The following is a 12,004-nucleotide window of genomic DNA, read 5'->3' as shown; positions in this document are numbered from 1 at the left end:
CCATAGAGCTAGCGATAGAGTTCTCTGTCACCCTACCATAAACTCCAGGGCTGAATACAGTGAATTCCTTTTTAGACTAGTTAATTAACAAGTTTTTAAATACATTTTTATTTTCCTTCACTATAAATAAGTGATCTATAATGAATAAAAGCATCAAGAAAGCAAACTTGGAGATATATCTATTAGCATTCGATTTTTAAATGTTATACATTAATTATAAAACTATTTAAAAGTCCTCTTCTTACCTGATTTTATGCAGTCTGATGACTTGCAAATACCATCTACAAAAAGAAGAGTATATGCATAAATATTTGCAATACAAGTTTTCTAATTTCTCCCTATCTTTTATTCTTCTAAAAACTGCCAATTAAATAATCAATTCCTTGAAGCAAAAACTAAACCTGAATATTATATACCATTGTCAGTAGTTAGACAAAAAACATAGAGAAATAAAACAGGCAAATCCTAAGTTTAAAATTTTTATTATGAAGAAAAATGTATTTATTACATTCTCTACCCACTCAGCCACAGGTCTTTTAAATTATTCTATTGTTTTAGTCTGGTAACCATGTTTTTTGCCATTAAGGAACCAATCTTTTCTAATCCTCATTGTGAAAAACTTCTAAGACTCAAATCAGACTGCTTAAATTCCTACGAAGCTTTAGAATTTCAATGACACAATAAAAGTTAACTAATTGAAGTTGGTTATAAAATTGTGTATACTTTAATCAAATAAATTGTACATTATAATTCCCATAAAGTAAGCATAAGTGCACTAAATATACTTGGCAATCAATAAGTTAGCTCAAACATAAAAGACATTGTACTTTAGTCCAAGTTAATTGTTTTGACATACTGATGTCACATTTTATAAATGAATCTTTGTAGCTCTGTCTTTCATTGTCTTTCTCCTTAACACATTTGTTTGGTAGACGGGAAAAGCGTAAGATGAAGATTTCACTCTCCTGTGTATTTCCGTGTGCACTGGTGTCGGGGGAACTCACCGTCATAGGTTGCATAGAGTGCTATCATCGTGACAGCGATGATGGTGAGGAGAAGAACGAGGACAGAGAGACTGATCTCCAGCGGGGTCCATCGCGGTTTCTTCTTTGGCTTTGGAGTGTTCATATCAGTTATATCCATCTGACTTTCTGATCTGCCCATCACCTAAAATCTGCAAAAAATTACAATTTTTAAAAAAAAACACTAATAACAAATTAATAAAGAGAAGAGGAAATACATATACAATTTTCCAAATACTTAATGTGGCTGAATAAAAGTAAAAGGTTAATTTGTTTTAAATAATAAAAGTTTTTTGTTGAAAGTCAAAATCTTGATTCTGATAGTGAAGAATATAGAGCCAGATGAATCTGACAGGTCCCCGTCACAACCTTTTGTTTTTGTTTTGATATATGACAGAAGATCCAAGCAAAATTAGACAAGGAGACTCAGTTAAATACTCACGTAGGATTCCTTCAGCAGTTTGTAAGCAAGTAATTAGTGTACTATCATTAAGGAAAGTTTTAAACTCACTGTTCTGAACTTTGGACAATGTCAAAGGTGAATTTTATATCATTTTCCAATAGCTTCCTTTAGAAGCTTGGAAATCAATGACTCACTCTTTGAGGCTTTGACTAAGCAATAATGTGAAATAGGAATACAGATAAAAACAAAAAATGACACTTGTGATAGTTTAGTCTTAAAAACAACTTTTGATTTTACAGTTCAAAATTATGACTAGTGCCGAAATGGGTATCTATTAACTGTTTAGACAACATTCTGAAAAAGGTCACTCACTGTACCAAATGTCAGCAGTTTACCTCCAGGGATGAACAATATTAACCATAGTCTCTTTTCACAACTGAATAAGTTAAAAAATATGTAATTTAAAAAAATTCTACCTTGTAGGTCAGGGTAATGATGGTTAAGATATTTAACTTGTATTTAAATTACTATTAATACTTCTACTAATAATAGCTGACATTTATTGAGTACTTCCCATGTGTCAATCATAGTTCTTTGTGTTTTACATGTACTAATTCATTTAATCTTTGTAAGGTGGATATTAACATTCCAATTCCATGTCTTAGGAAACTGGGGCACAGAAAAGTCAGGTAACTTGCCCAAGACTACACAACTAGTAAATGTTCTTTCTGAAGAATACATTTGGTCACTGTTTGAAATACAATTGTATCATCATATAATAAGAGCCACTTTAGATCACACTGCATAAGTTTAGGGAAAAATTTAGGGGCTATAAGCCTAAATATCAGATTTAATTATGTTTCTTTTAGAGGCCTGTTGATTCTCTATGGGCCATCCACCTAAGCCCAGACAACTGCAATTTTTCTGCAGGACTGTAAAGAACATTGTAAACTAACAGATTATCTTTTTACAGCTTGATACAAATTAAATATATAATTTAGTTCCAAATTAGGCGTATAATTTAGTTACTAGGTGAAATGACTGCTCAGAAATGCTCTTACAGTTGAAAATCTCTGATGAATATACACAATTCCCAGAGGGTGTGTTTTGTGGAAACTGAGGCAAAGGATGAAGTAGAAACAGGATCTACATGTGAAGTGTGGCATGGGAGATCCAGCAGACAACTAAGAATTTAATCTCCCCAGTGAGTTATTAATAAGTGAACCACAGCTGGGCTTTAAAGTTCTGGATACAAAGTCTTAAGCATGCTGTCCTCTTGATTACATGAGGCTATAACCAAGGACAGACTATCAAACAAAAATATTTTATTAGACCATGAAAACTGTGTCTGCTCAATAAATGTGGAATGCAATGTACCTGAATGTTAAAATGTTTTCCTTAATGGTTATGTATCTCATGTTGGCTTAGTCTCACAGCCCCTGGGGTTATGATATGGAATTGCATTGATTGTAGTTCTTGTAGTTTTAATAGGGGTGGTGGTTGGGTAAAGAAAAGATGGGAACAAAGTTAACACTTGGACACCATACAGAGAGACAAACAATAAAAAGAGTAATTTTTCTAGTTCCCGCAGAAGAAGTCAAGACTGACCTAAAGAACATCTAAATGTTAATCACATTTGCACAAATATTTCCCTTTCTTGAGTATTTATCCCCCTACTCTAATAATATTTCAGAAGACAATCTAAAGTGGTCCTGGTATAAATCTGACCCACTTCTCCTTTTAGTTCTTTCTTAGAAACAACATTCAGTTTCTCCAGGAAAACTGAGGGCCAGGAACCAGGGCAGCCACGGGGTTAAATTAAAGGTGCTCTTTAGCACCATCAGGCTTCTGCAGGAAAACATCTGGGCTATTAATGGTTCTGCACCTAAGGCTGCGGAAATTGTTACAGGGAAATGAAGGCAGTAACTGAAGCTCTTTAGTCCTTTTACCTACGTCAAAAGAATATCATCTTTGAATCGCCTGCAAACTCTCCATGGGCCCTTCTCCTAAACCCTCTGCAAATTTTCTAAGTCATTTGCTCCTAAGCAGCAACTCTTTTCAACATCACTGAGTAAAAGCAGAAATGACGCAAACTGAATCTCCCAAATTAACTTTGTTATTCATTTCCAGTTAATTCCAGTGGATCTAGTATTTTCTTTTAAGAAAATAGAGGTCAGAATCTTGAACCTCAGGATGAAACATATCATCAACCCCTCAGATACTTGAATGTGCAACTCAACCACACCCAACCCCATTTGAGAGAGGCGCTGGAAATGAGAGCAATTACACACAAAAAAAGATAGATAGATAGACAGATAGACATAGACAGATATTTGTAGTCCCATAATAAACAGGATATGCCAAAACATACCTACATTTTCAATATATTTCAGCTTAATTGGAGATACGTTAGAAAGCTTAAACCAAAAAGTAGACACTTCCAAGAAGGAGAAAATAGAGAACTAGGAGATCTAACCCAAAAAAGAACCCTGCAAACTTCAGCTTGACAACACTGAAAGGAAACATGACTATTTTGCTTACGTAGAAGCTGAATTTCCAAGCAGTACAAAGCAACAGTGCTTATACCAGTTGAGTATACACATCACTTTATCATATAGTCAAATCAAGGAACTTAGAGAATAACTGGTTTGTTAAAGGGAAGTCTATAAACCTAAGCAATTTTCATCTTCACAACACATTACCACCTTAACATTTCGGCAAGTGCCTGAAGGTATGCCATGCAATTATAGTTTGTATTATGGAAACTGAGGCACAGAAAGCAGGAGAAACAGGTTTCATATTTAAACCAAGTAAGTAAGGAGGCAGGTATTCAAGAGAAATCATCTCATTGTTTTCCCCTGGACATTAATTTGTAGGTGTTTTCTCGGCCCGGAATATGGAGTTCTGGATACAAAGTCCCAATCACATTACTCCCACATGCAGTATAGCTGTGCAACAATGAAAGTCACAGCATTGAATCTGAGAAACTATTGGACAATTGTTTTAAAAGTGATGGAAGCCAGCAATAATGCAACAGAGTGAAGAAGCTACACGCTTTCATGGCCGATTTTTCCGATGAGGAGTTCCCAAATACTGAGACTGTAAGCCAGGTACTACTTTTCAGTTTAATAAACTTAACATTTGCATCATATATGGGGGAAGCACAGACTTTGACTTTACCAAGTGGCTAAAGAACGTAAGGTTGCAATTACGCTTACTTTCACATACTACAAATAGATTGAGACCGAGTAAGGAAACTTTATCTACAAAAGCACTCCCCCCCCTACTCCTGCCAACCAACCCTTGTGTGATTTAAGTACGCTAACCGCATAAATTATGTAACAGGAAACTAAAATTCTAAGCAAGATGAAGAGGTGGGATAATGAAAAGATCTTCAGGTTAGGAAAAGTAAAAATAGAAAAGTGAGTTACAAATGAGGAGAAAATCCGACAGAAATCAAAATGAAAACAAACCTTGCTTAAAAAAAAAAAATCAGTGTCTGTTCAACGGAATGGCAAATTTCCAGCCTCCAAATCAGCCCCTCTGCAATTCGGTAGCGCTGATCTCGGCAACCAAACATAACCCAGGCAAGAGCTATGGAAATGAACCTGAAGAGTCGACCTGACCGCACTTCAGAGCCCTCCTCCAGGTCACCCTCTTGGCCCCTTTCCCCCACTCAGGTCCCAGTTACGGCTCTGTCTCCAGGCACGCCTCCCTCGCCCACGGCCGCGGGGTCCCGGGCGCTCGGATCGCAGCGGACCTGATCCGCTGACCCTGCTTGGCGCGCCTCCAGGGCAAACGCTCCCCCCAGCGGCTCTGCCCTCCGGCTCCGGTCCCACCCCCACCCCCCTACACACACACACCCAACTCCCCCCGGCTCTCGCGCCCTTCAGACCCTTCTCCCCCAGCTCCCAGGTGCCAGTTCGCTCTCTTGGGACTCACCAGTGGGATTCGGGAGAAGTTGGAGGCTGCTGAGCAGACACATCCCCACCAATGAGCGCGCGGGGCCAAGAGCCCCGCCGAGCGCGGGTCGGTCCGTGTGTCCGCCCAGGCGCGCCCCGAGCGGCGCCGGCTCCAGGCTGCGGGTAGCAGCGCTGAGCCGAGGCCAGATTCCGGAAAGGTTACGGGCCCGCCTCGGCCCGGGCCCGGAGGCGACGGGGACCCCGGGCATCCCTCGGACCCGCACCCGGAGCGACTCACCGTGGCCTCTCAGCAGATCCCGCGCCTGGAGTTGGGCGGCTGCTCTCGCCTGCACTCGGTCAAGCTTCGCCACTTGCTCATCTCCGCGCCCCGCGCGTCTCGTTGCTCTCACCCCCCCCCCACCCCCCACCCGCCTCGCCGCCGCAGGACCAGCGAGAGGAGCAGTTCTCTGGGTGACCTGAAGGTTTCCGCTAGGTCTCCCTGATCTTGTCACATCTTGTATGGGGGCCGGGTGTGTATGTGTGTGAGAAACATACCCTCCCCCCGTACCCCACCTCACCCTTCCCAAAAGGGTTTTGCCAAACATTCTTGGAATTGCTTAGCTTCGGGGTTTTTCAAGAATACAATACATTGTCTCTAGGAGATTCTGTAGTGCTGGTAAAGGTTCTATTTCTTTCCCTGTTGGACCTTCTTTCTTTTTCTCACATTCTTCTTTCGTTCTCTTTCTTGCTCCTTTTCCTCTCTTCATCCAAACAACCTTCCTTTCTCATTTTTTAATTTTTTCTCTCCCTCCCTCCTTTTTTTCCTTTCTTTTCTTTGCCCCCCCCCTTTCCTTCTGTCCTTCTTTTCTTCCCCCCTCTCCCTCTTTGCTTTCCCTCTCTTCTTTCTTCCCTTCCTTTCTTTTTGTTGGTCAGACCAGTACGTCAAGAGCTACATTCTGTACTGCAACTCACTACTCCCACCTCCTGACTCTAGGGAATCTTGTAATGAGTGTACCTGAGGGCTTTGGGATGGGGAGTGAGAGAGTCAGAGAAAAAGAAGCTGAAGTGTGTCTGGACCCTCGTTATTTTAATGCAGCCAAGCAGCACATTATTTTCATGTAATATCTGTGATTCCTTTTCAAGGGGGGTAAAAACACACACAAACTTTTTGCACAAGAGCTATTCCTTCATAAAAGCTGCCTTAAACAAGTATGAGTGTCAAGGGGCTCAGAAGAACGGAACCTCCCCTGATTTTTTTTTTTTTTTTTTTTGCTTCTCTAATCTTTAGCTTCAATATTTAGTGCCAAGTATATAAGTAGCTTTATCATTGATCCTTTTCCTTCTTTGAATCACATATAATTGCCAACGTACTGAAATACCTGTGGGTTTTCTTGAACTTGCAATTATCTGCTTTCAACATCAAAACGACTCACTGCTTGAGAGAAGAGACCCTTTGCACTCATAAGTTTTACATCCTTTTTATAGTAGAGAAAGCTGAAAGCAAGGAGAAAAAGTGGTTCTTGCTAATGAAATAGTTAATGGAATGCAATGGAGAGACATTAAAAGAAGTTAAAACAATCATTAGATTAATATAAAGAAATCCAATAAATGGACTTCAAAAGCACTCTCTCCATAGTTCTATGCTTTACTATTTCGTGGTGTGTGTTGCAGATGCCACTTAATCTTCACAGCAACCAATAATATGAGTGTAATTACCCCACAAATGAACATAAGGAGCTTGGCTAAGTTAAAACCACTGGGAAATGCCTCACCTAGAATTTGAACCCAGTTCATTTGGACTCAAATGCTGAGTTATTGTTACCCTCATTTTTACAGAAAGGATTGAAGCATAGAACAGTGATTTACTAAAATACTTTCTTTCAGTGAGAAAGCTAGATCTTCTAATACTTCAATGCTTCATTTTTATTACCCTTCAGCTGAATTACCAAAATGTTATTTCAACCTTACATAATCAGCAATGAATTATAATGAATTAGAAACGTCTTTTCTTTCTTTCTTTTTTCTTTTTTTCCCCTTTTTTTTAATGTAGCCAGTCCTCAGTTTCTTCATAAGGAGCCAGATGCATTAAAAATTTAATACATTTCCTCTGATTAACATAACAATGAATGTTGGTGGTGGGGGAATGCCAAGGCCAGAATAATCCCCAAATTTGCATATGATCAGGAAATGCAATAAACTCATATGCTTGGTCTTAACATTTCAATTTGAACTTTTCAAACAAGGTTTTGTTTTCTAATATGCAGAAAAATTTTAAACAGGAAAAGTTCCTTTGAAAGGTAATAATATATCTACGCAGTTCATGAACATCAGTGGAAAATAAGTTGGTTTGATTTGTTTACAGTGCCTCTAGACTTAGAGCTGAAAGTTCAAAAATTGACTTAAATATTTTTATATTAAAGATTTGTTAATGAAAACTTATCAGACTATTCAGTTATGGGTACTGTGAACCCCAGAGAAGAAAAACTAATTTGATGTGAACCCTGAGAAGGAATTTATCTGCTGAGATGGACTCCCCATGGTCAACAAAGAGCCCAAATTTTATGAATAATAAAAGTCTAGTGGCCATTTGCTGACAGGGGCTCCCTCATTTCTCTTTACACCAGGAAGAGCCTCAGATTGAACTCTTGGTTTTCCAACACTTTACCATGCTTGTTTATGCAGTCTAAGTCAACCACTGCAGGGAAGCCCTGGTTTCCTCTTTTGACCAATGGACTGAGACTAGCTCTGTCCAATCAGAACTACACAAATTATATCCTTATTTGCATCAGTACAGACCAATTAGAATTGCACGATTTAGACCTACCAGAAGTGTATAATTTGCAAAACTCATTTACATAAAATAGACTAAAAAGGGAACTGTAGGCAGGAAAATTATAAAGAACCTCTCTTTTCTCTCGGCGGCGGAGCACAATTTAGGTTACTACCTGAATCTGTGTCTTCCAGGCTGCAGCTCTTTTTGCTCAAATAAATGCTTTTATTCCTATTACATTCCAAAATTAATTTTGGTTTACAGTTTTATCTTGTTGCAAGAGAAGAAACCAGTAGTAAGTCAATTCAAAGATTCACTCTTGGAAGGGATATTTCACAGGGGGAAAAATGGATATAGAATATATAGCAAAAGAAAATGCATAAAGTTGTTTTTAGACTCTGACTTTCAGCTGGTCTTAATCTCATTAAAGTTTACAGATATTTAAGAATTTTTAATCAAGAACGCTAAATCTCTTTCCAGAAGAAAGTTTTGCAAGCTTAAGAAGACTTTTTTATTTATTTATTTTTTTAAGGAATCAAATAAAGAGCCCTCAGCAAGGAAACTCAGAAAACTGGTGTTTACAGATATTGTCTAAGGTTGTGCAGTTTTTTTGAGTTATGGGGATGGAGGAGAAAATAGTCCTCATGGCTGTCCCGTATGAGTTATTAAGAGTGGAATGCACTGGTTCTGGCAAGATGCAGGGTAGATTCTTAAAAGCTGCCTTTGTATGCAACATTTACAAATGCTTGATAAAGTATTTTTAAAAGGTTCTTTAAATGCACCACTGAGCCAGCCAGAATGTAAAAGAAAACCTCAGAATCCCTAAACATGGGGAGCCAGAAATCCAGAAAGGTATGTGAGTGCTAAAGATGGCACCGCCCTTGGGCATCTGCCTATCTCAGGAGGTCTCACCAAACCTAGGAGACCTAGAACTTCAATTTTCACAGGATTTGTAAACGCCAGGGGCTTCATACAGAGCCTAGCACAGAACAAGATGAAAAGTCAGATAAGAGATTCCTACATAAAACTGATCCACTGAAAAAAAAAAAGTGCAGTGAAAAGGTGAACTAGGAAAAAGAAAGAACAAAACTCAAACCCCATTCCTACTCCCTCATACCGCCGGCCCACAAACATAAAGACATTTGCTTTCCTATGCCTTGACTCAGACCGGTACATTTACAACAAAAAGCTTCTGGTGAAAATTCATGGTCAAGCCAGGCTTTAGATGATTTCTTCCAGGATGTAAAAGTTATTCTAATTGTTGTGGCCTGAAAACTTCCAAGGCAAAAATTTATAATAAAGTGGTCTCAGCTAGATTATGCCAAAAACTTAGAGAATTATTACCACTTAACTTTCACTAAAGGAAATTCTTGAGAATGAATTTATGAAACAAAATGAAACTAGATAGAAGATCTACTATGAAAGAAGGAATGATAAGCAAACAATACAATAACAACATAGGTAAATCTAAGCAACCATTGACTAAAACAATGTATGGGGATAAAAAATATTGGACAATCGTGGTATGTAATTCAAGATAGTATGAATTAAAGTTAAAACACTCTAAAGTGCTTACTTCTGTTATTTGTGAAGGGGTTCAAAACAGGCTTCCCCAAGATGTGCCACTTTGGTGTTATTTTGAGGTGAAGGCAATTGAGACCCTGCAGGGTCATGGAAAATTTTTACCTCTTTCTTAGATAATTTAAATTTGGGGCCTTGCCCATAAGAAGAGTTACTACCAGAGATAACTTTTTATGACCTTTATATAAGGGAGGGCAAACATCTAATTACTGAATATCTGCTCCTCCTATCCTGCCAATAAACTTCCTCCCCCTCTGTAGTCCCAAGGTGACTTGCTGCATCCTTAGTTCAGAATGTCATATATACCTGTGGAGGAGAGACCGTTCTATGACGTGACCACTGGCAGACCTTTGAGCTAGATAGAGGCTAGACAGAGATTGTTTCCCGTAAATCCTCTTTGAGACTGTTTGACTGACCTCTCCTCTATGTCCCATGGCATGCTGACTCCTGGAACAGGCAGTTGCCCTGCCCAAGGTAAGCATTTTCCCTTATCTGAGACAAGTCACGCTCCAGTACCCATATTTGTTCTGCCCTGTTCTATATAATGCTTTAGTACCTGCATCTCAGTGATATACTTCATATGTATTCCCCCCTCAATACATTTTTGATGTAGTGCTGGAGTTGTCAGCCTCTTTCTTTTTCTCTCAGCCCTATGACATTTAACAAATAATATATAATTTTCCCTTCCTGTCTCTGAACCTCCCATGTAGACGGGGTTTCTGACTCTGTCATGTATGTGGGGTTCCTGTATGTATGTATGTCATTAAATTTGGTTGTTTTTCTCTTATTAATCTGTCTCATGTTGATATGATTATTAGACCAGTTGGAAGAAGGTAGAAAGGTAGAGAAAAGTTTCTTTATCCCTAACATTGAAAAGGAGGATAATGATATTAATTTTAGACTTTATATATACAAGTTTGATTCAACATAAGTATTGTATTTAGAGAGCCTAGACTATGCAGTTAGAAAAGAAAGAAAGAAAGAAATATATAGAGAGAGGGGAGGGAGGAAAGAGAGGAAGAAAAGGAAAGAGGGAAGAGAAAAGGAAAAAGAAGGGAAGAACTAAGCAAACAATGGCAAAACTTCACTTGTTTGAAAATACAGTGATCATCAGTAAGAGATGTATAAGTACTAGTGTAATTACTAAAAAACAAAAGAAGAAGAAGAAATGGAATGCATAAGGTCAAATGTTGCAGAGAGAAAACAACTAGAATTAAATAAAAGGCAATCTAAAGGAAGACAAGAGAAAAAATTAAATATTAGAAAAAGACAAACAGAGAGTACAGAATAAGATGGTAGAAATATATTACTCACAATAAATATAATTGGACCTAATTCTCCAATTAGAAGACAAAAATTTGTAATACAATAAATAAAACCCAGCTATCTTCTGTTTGAGAGACATACCTAAAACATAAGACTTAAAAGAGTTAAAAGCAAAATGATGCAAAAAGATATATCAGACAAATGTTAACCAAAAGAGAGCTGATGTAGCAATATTGTAGTCAGATAAAATAGATTTTAAATTTTACCAGAAAGGAGAGTAATCAGTTCAGCAAGATGATTTAAATTTAAAATTTATGAATTGTTTATTTCTGGAATTTTCTATTTAGTATTTTTAGACCATAGTTGATTGCAGGTAACTGAAACCACAGAAAGCAAAACCTCAGATGATAAGATCTTTAAAATTTACTCCATTGAATTTTGTTTTTTAACAAATAAGATGTGAATCAAAGATGAAATCATAATGAAAGTTAAAAACTTATGACTGAATAACAATGAAATATTGCATATCAATATCAACTTAAGTATCTAGATGGCAAGTTATAGTCTTAATGTTCTTACTTTAGAAGAAAAAAAGCTGAAATTTAATGAGGTGGACATTTAACTTAAAAAGTTAGAAAAAGAAAAACAGAATAAATCCTAAGAAAGTAAAAGGAAAGGAATAACTTTCCTTAAAATAATCACTTTATAAAAAATACATAATAGGGAAGATCAACAAATCCGAAGTTGGATCTTTGAAAAGACAAATAAAATTGGCAAGACTATTTAAGATCGATAGGTAGGAGGTTGAAATCAAACATTATGAGGCATGAACAAAAGAAGAAACTACAGATAAAACAGAAATTAAAAGATAATGAGAGTGTTATGGGCTACTAGATCCAATATATTTTTTTAAAATGAGATGAAATGGACAGATTTTTAGGAAAATAAAAATCACACACACCGATTCAAGAAGAAATAGAGAGCCTAAATAATCCTATAATCATTAAATAAGTTTAACAATTATGAATCTTCCCATAAAGGGAGAAAATAAATACACGCC

At 37.5% G+C, this 12,004-nt stretch overlaps 1 protein-coding gene across 3 annotated transcripts in view; it reads right to left on the bottom strand.

The window, feature by feature from the left end:
• MME (membrane metalloendopeptidase) overlaps nucleotides 1–5,805 on the bottom strand; it is a 91,049-nt gene extending 85,244 nt beyond the window's left edge. The window contains exons 1-3 of one of the 3 annotated variants that reach the window (XM_019731986.2): nucleotides 5,626–5,805; nucleotides 1,005–1,174; nucleotides 246–281 (exon numbers count right to left, since the gene is read on the bottom strand). In XM_019731986.2, the coding sequence (XP_019587545.2) occupies nucleotides 246–281; nucleotides 1,005–1,164 (196 nt within the window). In that variant the 5' untranslated portion in view covers nucleotides 1,165–1,174; nucleotides 5,626–5,805. Of the gene's footprint in view, nucleotides 1–245; nucleotides 282–1,004; nucleotides 1,175–4,898; nucleotides 5,244–5,367; nucleotides 5,506–5,625 lie in introns of those variants that run through there. The other 2 variants (XM_019731987.2, XM_019731985.2) reach the window with 2 other exon arrangements.
• Between the last annotated feature and the right edge of the window lie 6,199 nt (nucleotides 5,806–12,004).

Source organism: Rhinolophus sinicus, linkage group LG01, assembly GCF_036562045.2.
Source record: "Rhinolophus sinicus isolate RSC01 linkage group LG01, ASM3656204v1, whole genome shotgun sequence".
Classification (NCBI taxonomy): domain Eukaryota; kingdom Metazoa; phylum Chordata; class Mammalia; order Chiroptera; family Rhinolophidae; genus Rhinolophus; species Rhinolophus sinicus.
Note: the sequence above shows the minus strand (reverse complement) of the source record. Positions and strands in the feature narration are given on the sequence as shown.